The sequence below is a fragment of the Salmo salar genome, chromosome ssa16 (genome assembly GCF_905237065.1).
Source record: "Salmo salar chromosome ssa16, Ssal_v3.1, whole genome shotgun sequence".
NCBI classification, from domain to species: domain Eukaryota; kingdom Metazoa; phylum Chordata; class Actinopteri; order Salmoniformes; family Salmonidae; genus Salmo; species Salmo salar.
The window spans coordinates 94290223-94313786 of NC_059457.1; the positions used below are offsets into that span (position 1 = coordinate 94290223).

General features: G+C 49.3%; 1 protein-coding gene across 1 annotated transcript in view; it reads right to left on the reverse strand.

Moving 5' to 3' along the window:
* The window catches only part of LOC123727922 (LIM domain only protein 7-like), a gene marked incomplete at its 3' end in the record, with an annotated part of 42700 nt that overhangs the window by 12566 nt on the left and 6570 nt on the right, over positions 1-23564 (reverse strand). Inside the window, 10 exon segments of the mRNA XM_045698437.1 lie at positions 4512-5165; positions 5168-5570; positions 5695-5807; positions 6762-6924; positions 9141-9170; positions 19060-19219; positions 20567-20783; positions 21568-21681; positions 22475-22505; positions 23072-23178. Of these exon segments, the coding sequence (XP_045554393.1) occupies positions 4512-5165; positions 5168-5570; positions 5695-5807; positions 6762-6924; positions 9141-9170; positions 19060-19219; positions 20567-20783; positions 21568-21681; positions 22475-22505; positions 23072-23178 (1992 nt within the window).

Sequence of the window (23564 nt, forward strand, 5' to 3'; positions counted from 1 at the left end):
ATGATAGGTGTTTTTGTGTACAGGGTCAGCCATAGTAGTATGATAGGTGTTGTTGTACAGGGTCAGCCATAGTAGTATGATAGGTGTTGTTGTACAGGGTCAGCCATAGTAGTATGATAGGTGTTGTTGTACAGGGTCAGCCATAGTAGTATGATAGGTGTTGTTGTACAGGGTCAGCCATAGTAGTATGATAGGTGTTGTACAGGGTCAGCCATAGTAGTATGATAGGTGTTGTTTTACGGGTCAGCCATAGTAGTGTGATAGGTGTCGTTATAGGGGGCTGGCCCAACGCTCTAACCACTAGGCTACCTGCCGCCCTATATAGGGAATAAGGGGCTGGTCCAGCGCTCTAACCACTAGGCTACCTGCCGCCCTATATAGGGCATAGGGGGCTGGTCCAGCGCTCTAACCACTAGGCTACCTGCCGCCCTATATAGGGCATAGGGGGCTGGCCCAGCGCCCTAACCACTAGGCTACCTGCCGCCCTATATAGGGAATAGGGGGCTGGTCCAGCGCTCTAACCACTAGGCTACCTGCCGCCCTATATAGGGCATAGGGGGCTGGCCCAGCGCCCTAACCACTAGGCTACCTGCCGCCCTATATAGGGCATAGGGGGCTGGCCCAGCGCCCTAACCACTAGGCTACCTGCCGCCCATATAGGGCATAGGGGGGCTGGCCCAGCGCCCTAACCACTAGGCTACCTGCCGCCCTATAGGGCATAGGGGGCTGGCCCAGCGCCCTAACCACTAGGCTACCTGCCGCCCTATAGGGCATAGGGGGCTGGCCCAGCGCCCTAACCACTAGGCTACCTGCCGCCCTATATAGGGCATAGGGGGCTGGCCCAGCGCCCTAACCACTAGGCTACCTGCCGCCCACATAGGGCATAGGGGGCTGGCCCAGCGCCCTAACCACTAGGCTACCTGCCGCCCCTATAGGGGCATAGGGGGCTGGCCCAGCGCCCTAACCACTAGGCTACCTGCCGCCCCTATATAGGGCATGGGGGGCTGGCCCAGCGCCCTAACCACTAGGCTACCTGCCGCCCTTATGGGAATAAGGGGCTGGTCCAGCGCTCTAACCACTAGGCTACCTGCCGCCCTATATGGGCATAGGGGGCTGGCCCAGCGCCCTAACCACTAGGCTACCTGCCGCCCTATATAGGGCATAGGGGGCTGGCCCAGCGCCCTAACCACTAGGCTACCTGCCGCCCTATATAGGGCATAGGGGGCTGGCCCAGCGCCCTAACCACTAGGCTACCTGCCGCCCTATATAGGGCATAGGGGGCTGGCCCAGCGCCCTAACCACTAGGCTACCTGCCGCCCTATATAGGGCATAGGGGCTGGCCCAGCGCCCTAACCACTAGGCTACCTGCCGCCCTATATAGGGCATAGGGGGCTGGTCCAGCGCTCTAACCACTAGGCTACCTGCCGCCCTATATAGGGCATAGGGGGCTGGCCCAGCGCCCTAACCACTAGGCTACCTGCCGCCCTATATAGGGCATAGGGGGCTGGCCCAGCGCCCTAACCACTAGGCTACCTGCCGCCCTATATAGGGCATAGGGGGCTGGCCCTACGCTCTAACAACTAGGCTACCTGCCGCCCTATATAGGGCATAGTGAGCCAGCCTGCAGCCTCCTGTTATACTACTGCATTATTCATAGGAGATGGAAGAGGATCAGACCAAACCACACACACACACACACCTCTCCCTCCACATACTACAAGTACAAACCACACACACACACCTCTCCCTCCACTCCCTCCACATACTACAAGTACAAACCACACACACCTCTCCCTCCACATACTACAAGTACAAACCACACACACACCTCTCCCTCCACTCCCTCCACATACTACAAGTACAAACCACACACACCTCTCCCTCCACATACTACAAGTACAAACCACACACACCTCTCCCTCCACATACTACAAGTACAAACCACACACACACCTCTCCCTCCACATACTACAAGTACAAACCACACACACACCTCTCCCTCCACATACTACAAGTACAGACCACACACACCTCTCCCTCCACATACTACAAGTACAGACCACACACACCTCTCCCTCCACATACTACAAGTACAAACCACACACACCTCTCCCTCCACATACTACAAGTACAAACCACACACACCTCTCCCTCCACATACTACAAGTACAAACCACACACACCTCTCCCTCCACATACTACAAGTACAGACCACACACACCTCTCCCTCCACATACTACAAGTACAGACCACACACACCTCTCCCTCCACATACTACAAGTACAAACCACACACACCTCTCCCTCCACATACTACAAGTACAGACCACACACACCTCTCCCTCCACATACTACAAGTACAGACCACACACACCTCTCCCTCCACATACTACAAGTACAGACCACACACACCTCTCCCTCCACATACTACAAGTACAAACCACACACACCTCTCCCTCCACATACTACAAGTACAGACCACACACACCTCTCCCTCCACATACTACAAGTACAGACCACACACACCCTCTCCCTCCACATACTACAAGTACAACCACACACACCTCTCCCCTCCACATACTACAAGTACAAACCACACACACCTCTCCCTCCACATACTACAAGTACAAACCACACACACAACACACCTCTCCCTCCACATACTACAAGTACAAACCACACACACACCTCTCCCTCCACATACTACAAGTACAAACCACACACACACACACCTCTCCCTCCACATACTACAAGTACAAACCACACACACCTCTCCCTCCACATACTACAAGTACAAACCACACACACAACTCTCCCTCCACATACTACAAGTACAGACCACACACACACACACCTCTCCCTCCACATACTACAAGTACAAACCACACACACACTCTCCCTCCACATACTACAAGTACAAACCACACACACCTCTCCCTCCACATACTACAAGTACAAACCACACACACCTCTCCCTCCACATACTACAAGTACAAACCACACACACACTCTCCCTCCACATACTACAAGTACAAACCACACACACACTCTCCCTCCACATACTACAAGTACAAACCACACACACCACTCTCCCTCCACATACTACAAGTACAAACCACACACACCCCTCTCCCTCCACATACTACAAGTACAAACCACACACACCCTCTCCCTCCACATACTACAAGTACAAACCACACACACACACACCTCTCCCTCCACATACTACAAGTACAAACCACACACACAACACCTCTCCCTCCACATACTACAAGTACAAACCACACACACACACACCTCTCCCTCCACATACTACAAGTACAAACCACACACACACACCTCTCCCTCCACATACTACAAGTACAAACCACACACACACACACACACACCTCTCCCTCCACATACTACAAGTACAGACCACACACACCCTCTCCCTCCACATACTACAAGTACAGACCACACACACACCTCTCCCTCCACATACTACAAGTACAAACCACACACACACACACCTCTCCCTCCACATACTACAAGTACAGACCACACACACCTCTCCCTCCACATACTACAAGTACAAAACCACACACACACACACACAACACCTCTCCCTCCACATACTACAAGTACAAACCACACACACCTCTCCCTCCACATACTACAAGTACAAACCACACACACACACACCTCTCCCTCCACATACTACAAGTACAAAACCACCACACACACCTCTCCCTCCACATACTACAAGTACAAACCACACACACCTCTCCCTCCACATACTACAAGTACAAACCACACACACCTCTCCCTCCACATACTACAAGTACAAACCACACACACCTCTCCCTCCACATACTACAAGTACAAACCACACACACCTCTCCCTCCACATACTACAAGTACAAACCACACACACCTCTCCCTCCACATACTACAAGTACAAACCACACACACCTCTCCCTCCACATACTACAAGTACAAACCACACACACCTCTCCCTCCACATACTACAAGTACAAACCACACACACCTCTCCCTCCACATACTACAAGTACAAACCACACACACCTCTCCCTCCACATACTACAAGTACAAACCACACACACCTCTCCCTCCACATACTACAAGTACAAACCACACACACCTCTCCCTCCACATACTACAAGTACAAACCACACACACACCTCTCCCTCCACATACTACAAGTACAAACCACACACACACCTCTCCCTCCACATACTACAAGTACAAACCACACACACACCTCTCCCTCCACATACTACAAGTACAAACCACACACACAATTCTCCCTCCACATACTACCAGGGAGAACTACAAGTACCAAGCACACCTTGAAGGGAGGCAGTAGTATTTAGAGAGCAAACACGTGAGCATCCAATCACAAGAGATGTACTGTACAACTATCGCACATCCTACAGAAGAACTGAATACTGAAACACACTGTACAAATGAAGGGGGCATTAGGGACACAGAGACGGAGGCATTCCTCACGTTGTAGAGCCTGGGTAGCGAGGACACTCTGGAAGACTTGGCTCCAAACGGCCGGGGGGTGAAGCCGGCAGAGAGGCAGGACGAAGAGCCCTCAGACCGGCAGTATCCCCTGGGGAGAGAGGCAGACACCCCAGTCCCTCCTCTTCCTCCCGGAGCCCTGGAGCTGTACCTGTAGAGATGGAGCTCCTGCCGCTGGGGAGCTGAGACGTGACCCGGGGCCGGGGCCACAGAGGTCAGGGACTGTACAGTAGAGAGGAGAGCTTGGCCTGGGATGTCCATGGAGGCAGAGAGGCTGTGGGAGGAGCTGGTACCGCTGGTTAGGTTTGAACCAGATCCAGTGAGGGTCGTGGAGATCTGGTCTCGTCCAGTGGAGACAACGAGAGCTGGGCTAGAGATGATCTGGTCTCGTCCAGTGGAGACCACGAGAGCTGGGCTAGAGATGATCTGGTCTCGTCCAGTGGAGACCACGAGAGCTGGGCTAGAGATGCTCTGGGCACGGGTCTGGGAGGAGAAGGGAGAGGCAGAGTCGGGGAAAGTGGCTAAACCTCCAGCTCCGTCTGGCTCCACCGGTGTGTGACGACGCCTCTCCCCCAGGACGAGGGGCTCCGATTGGGGCACAGCTCCGGCCGAGGGTCCCTGGGCCTGGAGGGTCAGGCTGGGGGTGGTGAAGGGTTCCGAGGCTCCGGCGCTGTAGGGGGACTCCACGGAGGAGCTGAGGGCCAGCGGGGCTCTGGTGGGGGCTCGGAGCTCCAGGGAACCCTCCTTGACCGAGGTGGGGCTCTGGTTTGGGCTCGGAGCTCCAGGGAACCCTCCTTGACCGAGGTGTGGGCTCGGAGCTCCAGGGAACCCTCCTTGACCGAGGTGGGGGCTCGGAGCTCCAGGGAACCCTCCTTGACCGAGGTCGAGGCTCTGGTTTGGGCTCGGAGCTCTAGGGAACCCTCCTTGACCGAGGCAGGGTCTCTGGTGTGGGCTCGGAGCTCCAGGGAACCTTCCATGACCGAGGTGGAGGGAGAGACCTCGTTGTAGCTACTGCTGCATAGGGACTCCTCATCCTCTTCCCTGTGGTACCAGATGAAAAGAGGAGTGGTAACATATGAATAGTAATGATCATGCTACACATCAACGGCCAGGCAGGAAGTACTATAAAGTTTCATAAAGTCTTGTCTCCGTGTCCGTCCCCTACCTGTCCTCTTGTAGGCTCCTGCATGTCCCGACCCCTGCGTTGTCCCTCTCCTGCATCTTCCTCCGCAGGTCACAGTTTGACCTGTGACGCCGGAGCTTCCACTTGGTCAGGTCCTGGCAGGAGTCATCAGTGGGGGGGGGGGGGAGAGACACTTAAAACAATGGATCACAACAGAGACAACTGCTGCTGTTGAGTTCATTTGTTGCAGCAACAATTAACCCAGTGAAGAGATCCAGAGAATGTGGTTTTTAAAACAGCACTTAACCTCTTGGGTAGGGGGGGGGTAGTATTTTCAAGTCCGGATGAAAAGCGTGCTCAAAGTAAACTGCCTGTTACTCAGGCCCAGAAGCTAGGATATGCATATCATTGCTAGATTTGAATAGAAAACACTAAAGCTGTTAAAATTATGTCTGAGTATAACAGGCGAACCCCCCCCAATTTTTATTTTTTTAATTCAGCCTACCACTGTTTAATGGCTGTCACTTTTATTATAAGGCAAATTCCTCCCAGATTGCAGTTCCTAGGGCTTCCACTGGATGTCGACAGTCTTTAGAAAGAGTTTCATGCTGTTTTTTGCAACAATGAGCCAGAAAATTGTAGTTTCTAGGTGGCTCCCATTTTGGCTGTAGTGTTTCCAAGCGCGTGAATGAGAGCGCGTTCTTTGGTATTTTTCTCCAGTAAAGACAACGATTCTCCGTCTTAAATTTTATCGTTTATTTACATATTAGGATTATAAACATTGTTTGGAAAAGTTTTAGTAACGTTTGGGATTAATTTTGTATGTATTTTGATGGAGGGAAACTGGTGGATTATTGACTGAAGTGCGCCAGCTAAACTGAGTTATGAATTTCGCGCGCTGCAATTTCACCGGATGTTGGCAAGGTGGGACGCTAACGTCCCACCTGCCCATAAGATTAAGATGGTGATTTGACAGGGTCATAGGTCGGGGCACAAAGAGATCACAGATTGTAGAATTTCAGTCAGATGGTTATGAGGAAATGGGACAGGTGAGTAGTTATACTGGGCAGGACGGTACAGGTTATGGACTCCCGTGTGTGTGGACTCACGTTGTGCCACTTGGCCTCACTCTCGTGGACCCGGGCTCTGACCGTCTGCAGCTGGTCCTGGCTCACGGCGCTGGGGCTTAGCTCCTCGAAGCCACCCTCAGAAACCTGGCGCACCACTTGCGTGGCCGACGGGTACCGTCTGATGTCATTCAACGACTTGCTCCTGTTTGTAGTGAAGAGGGAGACGAGAGACGAGTGAAAAGACGAGCGAGAAAGACCGAGAGAGAGAAAACACTGCAGATTGACGATCAGGATTTCATAGTATATTACGTTGTCCAACATTTCACCACACGCAGCAGCAGACCGTGCCAAACCAAGCCCGGCCCAGCCAGCGCCAAACCAAGCCCGGCCCAGCCAGCGCCAAACCAAGCCGGCCCAGCCAGCGCCAAACCAAGCCGGCCCAGCCAGCAGACCGTGCCAAACCAAGCCGGCCCAGCCAGCAGACCGTGCCAAACCAAGCCGGCCCAGCCAGCAGACCGTGCCAAACCAAGCCGGCCCAGCCAGCAGACCGTGCCAAACCAAGCCGGCCCAGCCAGCAGACCGTGCCAAACCAAGCCGGCCCAGCCAGCAGACCGTGCCAAACCAAGCCGGCCCAGCCAGCAGACCGTGCCAAACCAAGCCGGCCCAGCCAGCAGACCGTGCCAAACCAAGCCGGCCCAGCCAGCAGACCGTGCCAAACCAAGCCGGCCCAGCCAGCAGACCGTGCCAAACCAAGCCGGCCCAGCCAGCAGACCGTGCCAAACCAAGCCGGCCCAGCCAGCAGACCGTGCCAAACCAAGCCGGCCCAGCCAGCAGACCGTGCCAAACCAAGCCGGCCCAGCCAGCAGACCGTGCCAAACCAAGCCGGCCCAGCCAGCAGACCGTGCCAAACCAAGCCGGCCCAGCCAGCCAGCCAGCAGACCGTGCCAAACCAAGCCGGCCCAGCCAGCCAGCCAGCAGACCGTGCCAAACCAAGCCGGCCCAGCCAGCCAGCCAGCAGACCGTGCCAAACCAAGCCGGCCCAGCCAGCCAGCCAGCAGACCGTGCCAAACCAAGCCAGCCAGCCAGCAGACTGTGCCAAACCAAGCCAGCCAGCCAGCAGACTGTGCCAAACCAAGCCAGCCAGCCAGCAGACTGTGCCAAACTCAATGGTGTGAAGTACTACTTAAGTAAAAATATTTTAAAAAGTACTACTACAGTAGTATCTGTACTTTACTGTTTGTATTTTTTAACAACTTATACTTTCCAACATTCTTAAAATAAGAATGTACTTCGTTCTATACATTTTCCGACACCAAAAAGTACGTTACATGCTGAACGCTTAACAGGATAACAAAACGGTCCAACTCAAACACGTTTTGTTTAACTAGGCAAGTCCCTTAAGAACAAATTCTTATTTACAATGACGGTCTACACCGGCCAAACCCGGATGACCCTGGGTCAAATATGTGCCGCCCTACGGGACTCCCAATCACGGCCGGTTGTGATTCAGCCTGGATTCGAACCAGGGTGTCTGTAGTGACGCCTCAAGCACTGTGATGCAGTACCTTAGACCGCTGCGCCACTTGGGACCCTAAAGAGAACATCCCTGGTCGTCCCTAACTGCCTCTGATCTGGAGGACTCACTAAACAGAGAACATCCCTGGTCGTCCCTACTGCCTCTGATCTGGAGGACTCACTAAACGGAGAACATCCCTGGTCATCCCTACTACCTCTGATCTGGAGGACTCACTAAACATCCCTGGTGATCTCTACTGCCTCTGATCTGGAGGACTCACTAAACAGAGAACATCCCTGGTCGTCCCTACTACCTCTGATCTGGAGGACTCACTAAACAGAGAACATCCCTGGTCATCCCTACTGCCTCTGATCTGGTGGACTCACTGAACACAAAACGCTTCATTTGTAAATGTGTTGGACTGCCACTGGATACCCGTAAATAAAAAGAAATGCCATCTGGTTTGCTTAATGTAAGGAATTTGGAAAATATTTACACTTCTGATACCAATGTATATTTAAAACAAAAACACTTTTACTGTAGTATCTTACTGGGTTACTTTCACTTGAGTCATTTTCTATTAAAAAGGTATCTTCAGTTTTACTCAAGTATGACAATTAGGTACTATAGCCAGCAGGTTGGGCGCCAAAGCGAGGCGCCGCCAAAGCCAAGCGAGCCCAGCAGGGGAGGCGCCGCTAAAGCCAAGCGAGCCCAGCAAAAGGGCAGGGGAGGCGCCGCTAAAGCCAAGCGAGCCCAGCAGGGAGGCGCGAGCCAGAAGCCCCAACCAAGCGAGCCCAGCAGGGGAGGCGCCGCCAAAGCCAAGCGAGCCCAGCAGGGGAGGCGCCGCTAAAGCCAAGCGAGCCCAGCAGGGGAGGCGCCGCAAACAGGCGCCGCTAACTCACCATATCCATCCTGGGTTTACCTCCAAGTCTCTACAGGAACCAGAGAAAGACCAGACCACTGTACACTCAGATACATGCCACTTAGCAGATCCACTTATTCAAATCAACTCAGAGTTTTTATTTTATTTAACCAGGTAGGCTAGTTGAGAACAAGTTCTCATTTGCAACTGCGACCTGGCCAAGATTAAGCAAAGCAGTTCAACACAGTAACACATGGAATAAACAAAACATACAATAATACAGTAGAAAAATCTATAATAATTGATACTTACATTTTTTTCCCCCACCTCCCCAGTACTGGTGACACCGGCGGTAATTGAACTACAGCCCTGGTATTACAGCCCTGGTGACACCAGTGGTAATTGAACCTACAGCCCTGGTATTACAGCCCTGGTGACACCAGTGGTAATTGAACCTACAGCCCTGGTATTACAGCCCTGGTGACACCAGTGGTAATTGAACTACAGCCCTGGTATTACAGCCCTGGTGACACCAGTGGTAATTGAACCTACAGCCCTGGTATTGTAAGTGCCATGTTCTACCAACTGAGCCACACACACACACACAACCAGGAAATATCCCCTCTCTAGAACCCCACTCTAGAAGACCGTAGCAGTGAACTAGTGTTGGCCCGATACCAGGCCCAGCGGCCCCGATACCAGACACCACGACAGAATCTGACAAAGTCAATATCATTAAATGTAATGTATGCATTAATTAATCAATAACAAATCAATTTCACTTTTGGTAAATAAAATGTAATTTATTTTTAAGGTAAATTTAAATTGATAGAACTGGGTAAATCAAGACATCACCTAGGTCTATTCACAATACAGGGGAATGCATACTCAACAGGAGGGTGTGCATGCATTGAGTTACTGAGCTTGTTTAGGCTGATTTCATTCATGAGACTACAGGTTGGAAAAACAACCCGTCTCCCCTTCCATTTAAGGACTTATTTAATTGTACTGATCAACATTTGCATATAAGAAGCAATATATTTTATGAAACTGCTCTCTGACCTATGCTCTCATTCACACAAAGTCAGCCTTCAGTCAAGATTATCTTGGCAGAGACGTTTTTGGTGACTATCAGCAATATTTTGAATCATGGTTTGCATATTATAAAAAACAGACAAGGTAGTGAATTGATGTTGGTTTCAGCTGTAAGCTAGCAAGGAAAGTTAGCCTGCAAAGCTATCAATACCTTACTGCATTTGGAAAGTGTTCTAGACATTGTTTTGGGAACATGAAACAAAATTTCAACATCTCTACACGACCGTGTTGAATTATTCACGTGTGTTAACTTCTGTGCAGAATAAGTGGTTCCTCAGGACAGACTAGAGTCAGTATGAGAGAGGAGATGACATGATACAGCCCAGACTCCCAGTGGTTCCTCAGGACAGACTAGAGCCAACAATGAGGAAGTGGAGCAGTGACAGGACACACGCTATAACAGGACATCTGCTGCGCTGACAGACAGATCCTCTCAAATCATTAGACGTCAGACAAATTTGATAGAAATACCGAAAGTAACCAATTCTAGTACCGAACCCTTTTATCATGTTCAAGTATAAAAAAATATTTAGAAAACATACCAAAGTTTCAGTATACCGTGCAACACTAGTGACAAACAAGGACGACGTCCAACCCATCCCTATTCACACCGGGCCGCGATCGACGCAGATGAGCAAAGACAACGGTCCAAACATTCATATGACACTCAGGCCGTGACCGAAGCTGAACATTCATCACACTAACGCCAAATACTTGAAGAAAAAAAAAATAAACACCATCTTTGTTTACTGACCAACTGTTACATTGTTAGTTTGGTACATCACAGTTGAAATGTGAAATCTTTTAACCAGTAGTCTGTATAAATAGGATGTGTGTGGGAGACAAGACAGAGAGATTGTCATAACTCCAATGTCAACAACACACCTTTGGTATTAAAAAAAAAAAAAATACTTCCCAATAAAACGTTTACAGCCTCATCACTTTGGTAGCACACCTACAGGCTAATATTATTTGCATGATGATTATGGGTAAGCATGTAGCTTACATAAACACAAAAGGACTCCAGTACTGCACTTGGCAGTAGATTGTTTTTAAACAGAAGGCTCTGTGTCCCTGCCTATATGACAAAAGTGATAAGCTTGTTGCAGGTTGTTTAAAAGCTATAAAATTGTCACAATGACGTGGTTTAAAAATAGGCTTGGGTGATATACTGGGTGATATTTGGAAAGAGCCATAGGAATTATTTTTTTCAAATACCGCAAAAAATAAAGAAATAAATCATAATAATAAATTAATATATATATATATATATCTTTGAAGTTAATACATTTGAATATTAGATGGATACTTTAAGTAAAATACCTGCAGTCAACTTGTACAATATGTTAGGAGATAAAGACAGTGTTCGTTTTAAAACGGTCACACATTTTTCCCCATTATGAAGCTTACAGGTAGGTAGTCCCCAGTCATGTGACGTGGAGGCCGGAGCTTGAATCTCTCCCTGTTGTGCAGAATGCACCAGGTGATCTAACTACAGGATGGAATTCACAACTAAATCGTCGCCAGAGAGATTTAACTTATAACTGTTAAGTTAGTTGTACGAGGGGTGGGTCTAAAAGCTCACGATCTATGATAGTTAGTACTTAAAACATTGTGTTTCTCATTAATATCTAGATGTAAAGAAAATGTATATCTTTTTAAACCTTTATTTAACTTGGCAAGTCAGTGAAGAACAAATTCTTATTTTTCAATGATGGCCTAGGAACAGTGGGTTAACTGCCTTGTTCAGGGAGCAGAACGACAGATTTTTACCTTGTCAGCTCGGGGATTCAGTTCTTGCAACCTTTCAGTTACTAGTCCAACGCTCTAACCACTTGGCTACCATGCCAGACAAGGACTATTTGACCTACTCATTCAAGGGTTTCTTTATTTTTACTATTTTCTACATTAAGAATAATAGTAAAGACATCAAAACTATGGAATCATGTAGTAACCAAAAAAAAAAAAAAAAAAAAAAAGTGTTAAACAAATTTATTTTACATTCTTCAAAGTAGCCACCCTTTGCACGCTCCTGGCATTCTCTCAACCAGCTTTATGAGGAATGCTTTTCCAACAGTCTTGGAGTTCCCACATATACTGAGCACTTGTTGGCGACTTTTCATTCACTGCGGTCCAACTCATCCCAAACCATCTCAATTGGGTTGAGGTCGGGGGATTGTGGAGGCCAGGTCATCTGATGCAGCACTCCATCACTATCCTTGATCAAATTGCCCTTACACAGCCTGGAGGTGTGTTTTGGGTCATTGTCCTAAGCGCAAACCAGATGGGATGGTGTATCGCTGCAGAATGCTGTGGTAGCCATGCTGGTTAAGTGTGCCTTGAATTCTAAATAAAATCACGGACTGTCACCAGCAAAGCACCCCCACACCATCCCGCCTCCTCCATGCTTCACGGTTGGAACCACACATGCGGAGATCATCCGTTCACCTGCTCTGTGTCTCAAAGACATGGCGGTTGGAACAAAAAATTCAAATTTGGACTCAGACCAATGGACAGATTTTCACCAGTCGTGTTCTCTTGGCCCAAGCAAGTCTCTTATTGGAGTCCTTTAGTAGTGGTTTCTTTGCAGCAATTCGACCATGAAGGCCTCATTCACACAGTCCCCTCTTTACAGTTGATATTGAGATGTGTCTGTTACTTGAACTCTGAAGCATTTATTTGGGCTGTAATTTCTGAGGCTGGTAACTCTACTGAACTTATCCTCTGCAGCGGAGGAAACTCTGGGTCTTCCTTTCCTGTGGCGGTCGTCATGAGGCTGGTAACTCTACTGAACTGATCCTCTGCAGCGGAGGAAACTCTGGGTCTTCCTTTCCTGTGGCCGTCCTCATGAGAGCCAGTTTCATCATAGCGCTTGATGGTTTTTACGACTGCACTTGAAGCGACGTTCAAAGTCGTTGATATTTTCTGGATTGACTGACCTTCATGTCTTAAAGTAATGATGGACTGTCGTTTCTCTTTGCTTATTTGAGCTGTTCTTGCCAATAATATGGACTACGTCTTTTAGCCCTATTTGGCATCTTCTATATACCACCCCTACCGTGTCAACACAACAGATTGGCTCAAACACAATAAGGAGGAAAGAAATTCCACTAATTAATTTAAGGCACAGCTGTTAATTGAAACGCATTCCAGGTGACTACCTCATGAAGCTGGTTGAGAGAATGCCAAGAGTGTACAAAGCTGTCATCAAGGCAAAAGGGTGGCTACTTTGAAGAATCTCAAATATATTTTGATTTGTTTAACACTTTGCTTACTACATGATTCCATATGTGTTATTTCATAGTTTGTCTTCACTATTATGCTACAATGTAGAAAATAGTAAAAATAAAGAAAAACCCTTGAATGAGTAGGTGTCCAAATTTTTGACTGGTACTGTATATCAACATATCTAATACATTTATTCTTGCTGGGTAACTACTGTTTACTTATTTTTTTAAGTGCCAAGTAAAATATGTAGAACGTACACAAGACAAAGCTGTAAAAACAAGGTTTATTTTTGTCCAAAAGGGTGTTGGGCCCCAATTATTATTTTTTTCCAGTTATAAAATAAATTAAAGTTAACGCCTAAAAACGTACTAAATGCTCTGGTTAGCTAATTTAGTAGGTAGTTAGCTACCTAGCTAAGTGGTTAGCTAATTTAGTAGGTAGTTAGCTACCTAGCTAAGTGGTTAGCTAATTTAGTAGCTACCTAGCTACCTAGCTAAGTGGTTAGCTAATTTAGTAGCTAGTTAGCTACCTAGCTAAGTGGTTAGCTTCTTCCAAAAATCAAGCTTTGCGTGATAACAGATAATCCCCTCCTGGATCAAGATCAATGCGGTCTAAAACTTGCTTTCTGCGTGCAGCAAAGTGAGTAGCATTTTTTTAATTACTTGTATAACTTCAATAGTTGGGATGTCTGTCCAGCAAATAGATTAGGTCGCAATGCGTCTGTTAGCGTTAAATTAGCATTCTCTATGGGATTTTACATGTAGTTGTTAGCATTGCTAACCTTCGGATTACAGAGGCTTAGCGGAGTTTGGAAATAGCAGCCCTTGTGTTCAGTGCCGGTATTACTGAATATCTCAGGATGGAACAAGGTCGGTATGAAGACATGGCAATCTGGATACCACACAAGCCTAATTTAAATCTACTCCTTTGGAAATAGTTATTTTCAGTTGCACAAAGCACAGGAATGAAGGTACAGTCGGGATGGGGGTGGCTGGAGGGATGGGGGTGCGGAGGGAGAGAGGGCAGACAAGAAAGGAACAACGAGCCAGGGAGTGATGTCACCGCCTGAATCATCCTGAGGAACCGCTTGTCTGTCGGCTACAAAACAGGAGAGAAGAGGGGAAGGAGAGAGAAGGAAAGGGATGAAACTGAGGAACAGAGGAGATATACAAGGCAAGATCAACAGGAAGGAAACAAAAAGTTGAGCCAAAACAAAGATGGAAATTCCTAAAATGTAGAGAGAATGAACTAAGACGGTGAAAAGCAGAGCAAAGCGTTGATGTTGAGGCCTTTTAACATTTAGAGCATTGAGGTATTCTGGTTCTCTCACGCAAGAGTTGAACACCAAACGTCAACGTCAAGCATTATCCAAACCCAGCTTAAGTCGAAACCCAGCCATGGCCCAAGACCCACATCTACCTGTACCAGGGTTAGGGATAGAGTTAGGATTATTCAAACCCAGTACCAGGGTTAGGGATAGAGTTAGGATTATTCAAACCCAGTCATGACCCCGTCCCTGTACCAGGGTTAGGGATAGAGTCAGGATTATTCAAACCCAGTTCCTGTACCAGGGTTATGGATAGAGTTAGGATTATTCAAACCCAGTCCCTGTACCAGGGTTAGGGATAGAGTTAGGATTATTCAAACCCAGTCATGACCCCGTCCCTGTACCAGGGTTAGGGATAGAGTTAGGATTATTCAAACCCCGTCCCTGTACCAGGGTTAGGGATAGAGTTAGGATTATTCAAACCCAGTCATGACCCCGTCCCTGTACCAGGGTTAGGGATAGAGTTAGGATTATTCAAACCCAGTACCAGGGTTAGGGATAGAGTTAGGATTATTCAAACCCAGTCATGACCCCGTCCCTGTACCAGGGTTAGGGATAGAGTTAGGATTATTCAAACCCAGTACCAGGGTTAGGGATAGAGTTAGGATTATTCAAACCCAGTCATGACCCCGTCCCTGTACCAGGGTTAGGGATAGAGTCAGGATTATTCAAACCCAGTTCCTGTACCAGGGTTATGGATAGAGTTAGGATTATTCAAACCCAGTCCCTGTACCAGGGTTAGGGATAGAGTTAGGATTATTCAAACCCAGTCATGACCCCGTCCCTGTACCAGGGTTAGGGATAGAGTTAGGATTATTCAAACCCCGTCCCTGTACCAGGGTTAGGGATAGAGTTAGGATTATTCAAACCCAGTCCCTGTACCAGGGTTATGGATAGAGTTAGGATTATTCAAACCCAGTCCCTGTACCAGGGTTAGGGATAGAGTCAGGATTATTCAAACCCTGGTTGAGAGAATGCCAAGAGTGTGCAAAGCTGTCACCAAGGCAAAAGGGTGGCTACTTTGAAGAATCCCAAACATATTTTGATTTGTTTAACACTTGGCTTACTACATGATTCCATGTGTTATTTCATAGTTTGTCTTCACTATTATGCTACAATATAGAAAATAGTAAAAATATTTTAAAAAACTTGAATGAGTAGGTTTCCAAACTTGACTGGTACTGTATATCACCATATTTACTTTATTCTTGCTGTATAACTGTATATAAAAAATATATAAAAAATGGACAGACAAGTAAAATGTGTAGAAAGTACACAAGAGAAAGCTGTAAAAACGAGGTTTATTTTTATCCTCCAAAAGGGTGATGGGCACCAATTAATCTTTAAGCTATAAAATAAATTCTAAAATGTACTAAATGCTCTGGTTAGCTAATTTAGTGGCTAGCTAGCTACCTAGCTAAGTGGTTAGCTAATTTAGTAGCTAGTTAGCTACCGAGCTAAGTGGTTAGCAGCTTACAAAAAAAAAAATATATATATAAAAATAAAAATCAAGCTTTGCGTGATAACAGATAATCCCCTCCTGGATCAAGATCCTTGCGGGCTAATATTTGCTTTCTGCGTGCAGCAAAGTGAGTAGCATTTTTGAATTACTTGTATAACTTCAATAGTTGGGATGTCTGTCCAGCAAATAGATGAAGTCTCAATGCGTCTGTTAGCGTTAAATTAGCATTCTCTATGGGAATTTACATGTAGTTGTTAGCAGGGTTAGGGATAGAGTCAGGATTATACAAACCCAGTCCCTGTACCAGGGTTAGGGATAGAGTCAGGATTATTCAAACCCAGTCATGAACCAGTTCCTGTACCAGGGTTAGGGATAGAGTCAGGATTATTCAAACCCAGTCATGACCCAGTTCCTGTACCAGGGTTAGGGATAGAGTCAGGATTATTCAAACCTAGCCACATGCCACAGTAACGGGACAGAGCCAGACCTGAATCTGTACATCTTGCGGTACCAGGGTCTCCTCTGAGAGCCCAGCCTGATGGTCCTGACGTGAACCTCCTCCTCGGGAGTCCAATAGCGAGGCAGGAAGCGGTTGTAGCCAGGGTTGGAGGAGGTCTGGTGGAGGGCCAGTTCCACCCACCGAGCATACAGATCATCTTTGACAGGGTCAGGATCCTCTCGCCCTTCCTCAGAGTCTTCCTCACACAGCGCCATCAGGAGTTCCTCGTCGACGGAGCGCTCCACCTCGGAGAGGAAGGTGGGTGTGATTGAGGACGGGGGGTCGTGGAACGAGTTGGGAGGGAACGGAGACGCTGCAGTACTGCTGCTGTTGAACCAGAGGATAGACCGGGACATCCGTCCGTGTTAACAGCGGACATTCCCAATACAAAACACAGTTGGTCCTTTACAGCGAGGCATCGAGTAAAGAGTTAGGAGCACTGGTCACACAATGCTGTGGAACTGCTGCTCACCAGAGCCATCTGTGTTATAGTGGACAAAACGCCAACTAAACACTTCCACAAGCAACCCAGGGGCCTTTGGGTAGAGGTAGGAGCAGCCACACCTTTCACAGTTTCACAGCACAACCACAGGGTTAGTGGAAACCAACAGCTAGCTCTGTTCCAGGAATGTCATGGCAACAGGCAAACTACTTCATCTTATTTCACCAAACTTGTTTGTTGGAGCCTAGAGGGTACAAAGACACTCCCAGAGTCAACACAAAACCACCTTGCGGCAGTTGAAGAAAATGAAATGTCAGTAATTCAGACAAAACGACCAGCCTCACGCTAGTAGTTTCAGTAGCTGTTAGCTTGACGACAGGACCGGCCTCAGGCTAGTAGTTTCAGTAGCTGTTAGCTTGACGACAGGACCGGCCTCAAGCTAGTAGTTTCAGTAGCCGTTAGCTTGACGACAGGACCGGCCTCAAGCTAGTAGTTTCAGTAGCCGTTAGCTTAACGACAGGACCGGCCTCAAGCTAGTAGTTTCAGTAGCTGTTAGCTTGATGATGATCACAACCCTGATATAAAGCCATTAAACAAACGCCTCTCTCTGTCTAACCTGGGAGAGAACACTGCGGTGTGTCTGGAAGGGGTGTCAATCCTAAACAGGCGAGGGCTTCCTGTCCACAGCCTCAACGTGCCCTGCGGGCTCATGGGTACCGCAAAATTTGTGGGCGTGGCTGGTGAAGGAGAGCGGAACCGTCGACTGGCCAGGTCATCTGCGACGACGTCCGGCTGGGGCCGGTCGGCGTCCGAGTCGCTGTCGCTATGGTAAGCCCACTGGAGGAAGGCCTCCACATCAGGCAGTTGGGGGAGGGGCGGGCTCAGAGGAGGAGGGGCCAAACTGATCAGAGACCAAATCAGAAATCAGCGTTAAAATCAACAACATGAGGTTTGGTTCCTATGTGACAATGTTCTTTTTTTTTACATTTTTAAACAGTCGACACGCCGACGCCGCGCATTACGTCAGCACGTCGACGCGCATTACGTCAGCACGTCGACGCGCGTACGCCACGCATTACGCCAGCACGCTTCGACGCCGCGCATTACGTCAGCACGTCGACGCCGCATTACGTCAGCACGCCGACGCTGCGATTACGCCAGCACGTCGACGCGCGATTACGTCAGCTTCGTCTCCGACGCGCATTACGTCAGCTTCGTCTACACGACGACGCCGCATTACGTCAGCTTCGTCTACACGACGACGCGCATTTACGTCAGCTCGTCTACGCGCACGCGCATTACGTCAGCTCGTCTACACGCACGACGCGCATTACGTCAGCTCGTCGACGCGCATTACGTCAGCTCGTCTACACGACGACGCGCATTACGTCAGCTCGTCTACACGACGACGCGCATTACGTCAGCTCGTCTACACGACGACGCGCATTACGTCAGCTCGTCTACACAACGACGCGCATTACGTCAGCTCGTCTACACAACGACGCGCATTACGTCAGCACGTCTACACGACGACGCGCATTACGTCAGCTCGTCTGCAACGACGACGCCGCATTACGTCAGCACGTCTACACGACGACGCGCATTACGTCAGCACGTCTACACGACGACGCGCATTACGTCAGCACGTCTACACAACGACGCGCATTACATCAGCACGTCTACACAACGACGCGCATTACATCAGCACGTCTACACAACGACGCGCATTACGTCAGCACGTCTACACCTACACAACAGAGACGAATAGAAACCGCCAAAACCATGCAAATTCAACTAGCAGAAAACTAAAACGTGGCGACTCAAGTAAAGCAGCTAACTAAACAAAGATGAACAACTCTTCTTCTTCTTTTAAAACAGTCATTGCGTAGGTATGACATCACAGTACCTGGTGAGAGGGCTGGGGATGCAGCCCTTAATTGGCTTCTCCACCCATTTCTTCCTCTGGAAGGGTGCAGGTACACTGCCCCAGTTCCTCTGTCCCGAGTCTCTGCCCTCTGCCGCCTTCATCCTAAAACAGCTCTCTGCCTCCACTTCACTGCTGGAGTCTGGGGATGGGAAGGAAGGAAGGAAGGGAGGGAGGGGCAGCAGCTCACAGACCAATAGAGGAGTCCAACAACAGACAGGGGAAAAGGAGAAGTCAACAGAGAGAAGATAATGAACCTAGACAGCCAACGGTAGAGCGGCATTAGGGAGCATCCCTAGCAAAGTCCCAAATGGAGCCCTATTCCCTACGTAGTGCCCTACTAATAGGGCCCTGGGTAGGGAATAGGGCTCCGGTCTATAGTAGTGCCCCTACGTAGGGAATAGGGCTCTGGTCTATAGTAGTGCCCTACGTAGGGAATAGGGCTCTGGTCTATAGTAGTGCCCTACGTAGGGAATAGGGCTCTGGTCTATAGTAGTGCCCTACGTAGGGAATAGGGCTCTGGTCTATAGTAGTGCCCTACGTAGGGAATAGGGCTCTGGTCTATAGTAGTGCCCTACGTAGGGAATAGGGCTCTGGTCTATAGTAGTGCCCCTACGTAGGGAATAGGGCTCTGGTCTATAGTAGTGCCCTACGTAGGGAATAGGGCTCTGGTCTATAGTAGTGCCCTACGTAGGGAATAGGGCTCTGGTCTATAGTAGTGCCCTACGTAGGGAATAGGGCTCTGGTCTATAGTAGTGCCCTACGTAGGGAATAGGGCTCTGGTCTATAGTAGTGCCCTACATAGGGAATAGGGCTCTGGTCTATAGTAGTGCCCTACATAGGGAATAGGGCTCTGGTCTATAGTAGTGCCCTACATAGGGAATAGGGCTCTGGTCTATAGTAGTGCCCTACATAGGGAATAGGGCTCTGGTCTATAGTAGTGCCCTACATAGGGAATAGGGCTCTGGTCTATAGTAGTGCCCTACATAGGGAATAGGGCTCTGGTCTATAGTAGTGCCCTACATAGGGAATAGGGCTCTGGTCTATAGTAGTGCCCTACATAGGGAATAGGGCTCTGGTCTATAGTAGTGCCCTACATAGGGAATAGGGCTCTGGTCTAAAGTAGTGCCCTACGTAGGGAATAGGGTGCCGTTTGGGACGCATCCTGAGACTAGCCTCTTAGCGTCCTGCGCACCACCTCTGGCCCGCTCCAGTCATGAGACGTGTCCATTATCAGACCCGTGTGGAACCAGCCGGAATGTCTCACAGACTAGACAGCTGGCAGGACGGGAGCAGGGAGAGGACATAGCCGTAAGCACGGCCTTCTCTGGGAAGAGCGGCATTCCTGATTGGGACTACTAATATTCTGACCGTTAAACTTCGGACACTGTTAGTAGAGTATTTACATATCCACCGGGAACTCTCCACATCCTGTGTTTAACGTAATCTGACAAAAAACAAAACTATAACAATATATTCCAGTCATTACCCTCGCTGCCGGCCCTCAGGATGGAGTCAGAGATATAGCTGAGGGTCCGTGGCGACTCGGCCGAGTCAAAGCTCAGGACCGATTTAAAGCTCTCTACCGAGTCCTCTCTGCTGTAGCCTGGTGGCTGGGACTGGGTTAGAGGTAACAGTTCATCATCCTGCTCTGGGTAGCTCACGTCACCGTCCTTCACACTGCCTCTGGGGGTTTCTTCTAGAGCCTGGGGGGGGGACGACGACACACAGGGGAGATTACAATCCTTTAGAAGGAAAACAAACAGGGGTTTTTTGAAATGCAAACTCAAAGCTAAATAAAAATGCACTTTTATAAATATCCATTGGTTTTGTTGTACAGGGCAAAGTACATCAGGCAAGGCACATGTATTAGTCCCAGGTCTGGAGAACAGACAGGAACAGTACCATAGACAGGGATAAACCCAGTGGGTTCAGACAGAGGAGCAGTACCATAGACAGGGATAAACCCAGTGGGTTCAGGTCTGGAGGACAGAGGAGCAGTACCATAGACGGGGATAAACCCAGTGGGTTCAGGTCTGGAGGACAGAGGAGCAGTACCATAGACGGGGATAAACCCAGTGGGTTTAGACAGAGGAACAGTACCATAGACAGGGATAAACCCAGTGGGTTCAGGTCTGGAGGACAGAGGAACAGTACCATAGACAGGGATAAACCCACTGGGTTTAGACAGAGGAACAGTACCATAGACAGGGATAAACCCAGTGGGTTCAGACAGAGGAGCAGTACTATAGACAGGGATAAACCCAGTGGGTTCAGGTCTGGAGGACAGAGGAGCAGTACCATAGACGGGGATAAACCCAGTGGGTTCAGGTCTGGAGAACATAGAGGAACAGTACCATAGACAGAGATAAACCCAGTGGGTTCAGGTCTGGAGGACAGAGAGGAACAGTACCATAGACAGAGATAAGCCTAGTGGTCCCCAGAAGGCCTCGAGGTTGAGCTGAGGGTTAAGGTGAGGGAGCGCGTTACCTTGGACAGAGCGATACCCAGTAGTCCCTCGAATGATTTGAGGTTGAGTTGAGGGCCAGAGTATAACGGGTCCGCCAGAGCCTTCCGACCCAGCCAGTAGATGGTGATTAAAACCTGGAGGAGAGATCACTGCATTGGGCGGGAACTTTATCCGTCATTATTAAGTAGAGGACGGTCGCGGCGGGGCCGCTTCCTGTCACCGCGTAGACTAGAGGACGGTCGCGGCGGGGCCGCTTCCTGTCACCGCGTAGACTAGAGGACGGTCGCAGCGGGGCCGCTTCCTGTCACCGCGTAGACTAGAGGACAGTCGCAGCGGGGCCGCTTCCTGTCACCGCGTAGACTAGAGGACGGTCGCAGCGGGGCCGCTTCCTGTCACCGCGTAGACTAGAGGACAGTCGCGGCAGGGCCGCTTCCTGTCACCGCGTAGACTAGAGGACAGTCGCGGCAGGGCCGCTTCCTGTCACCGCGTAGACTAGAGGACAGTCGCGGCAGGGCCGCTTCCTGTCACCGCGTAGACTAGAGGACAGTCGCGGCAGGGCCGCTTCCTGTCACCGCGTAGACTAGAGGACAGTCGCGGCAGGGCCGCTTCCTGTCACCGCGTAGACTAGAGGACAGTCGCAGCAGGGCCGCTTCCTGTCACCGCGTAGACTAGAGGACAGTCGCAGCAGGGCCGCTTCCTGTCACCGCGTAGACTAGAGGACAGTCGCAGCAGGGCCGCTTCCTGTCACCGCGTAGACTAGAGGACAGTCGCAGCAGGGCCGCTTCCTGTCACCGCGTAGACTAGAGGACGGTCGCAGCAGGGCTGTTACACAGTAAGAATATTTGCGATGGGAATTATGACAGTTCAAAGCTTTAGCCCACTACCCTTTCTAGTGAACACAAACAATTAAAGTACATTTCCACTTACGTTTTTCAGCCTCCTTTTGCCCTCTACACACCTGAGGAGAAAGTGAGATTTCTTAGTCCAACCAAAGACGACACACACAGGCTAATGTTTACCCATGGCTTCTCACTAACAAGAGGTGATCTATTATGGACAAGTCTATAAAATAATATTCTGTTTAAATAGCCACTCTGATATGACTCATGTGAAACACCGTACTGTTGTTGACTCATCCAGCCATGTGGTTTAGCTGCCTAGTCAAATCAGCTCCTTCCCGTGGTGCCATCAGACAACCCCACTAATCGACACCATGCAATCAGTGATAACACAACTAGCTGTATAACCCTACACACACACAGTCAGTATACACTAGCATTCCAACCAGTGAGACACTGGCCAAGAAATACATGGTGAAACACCGTCAAAACACCAACGGGCGCCGCCGCCCAGCGAACAGCCCCTCCAACGGGCGCCGCCGCCAGCGAACAGCCCCTCCAACGGGTACTGTCTAACATCACTATAAGTCCAGCAGCACCAGGGGTGAAAACCCTATTAATCCTTCACTTCCATTTGATTTGTTCTACAAATAAATAAATAAATATCAAATAAAATCCCTTTTACCTGAGTGTAGCGCGTGTGGACAGGTCTTGCAGGTCTCCAGGGTGAAACAGCTGAGCCTCGTGTAGACCCAATGTACCACACGCTCTCAGGAACACATTCACATTGTCCTGGGGGGAGCGGCAGAGAGAGGGGGAGCAAAGAGAGGGGGGAGCAGAGAGAGGGGGAGCAGAGAGAGGGGGGAGCAGAGAGAGGGGGGAGCAGAGAGAGGGGGGAGCAGAGGGGGGGAGCAGAGGGGGGGAGCAGAGGGGAGGAGCAATAGAGGTACCATACAGAACAATCAGAGAAGTCTTCGGCCTAAAGACGATCATATGACATGGTGGGAGGAGTCTCCAAACAGCTTCCCAGGATCCTTTTCGAACAAGTGGATCCTTGACAGTTTGACTAGCCGCTGAACCAATGTGTTGAACTACCCCAACTCAGTTTGTCATGTTCATCACATTACTAAACCCTTAAACAGTTTCAGATCTGCCACACTAAAAGCAGGAAACCGCAG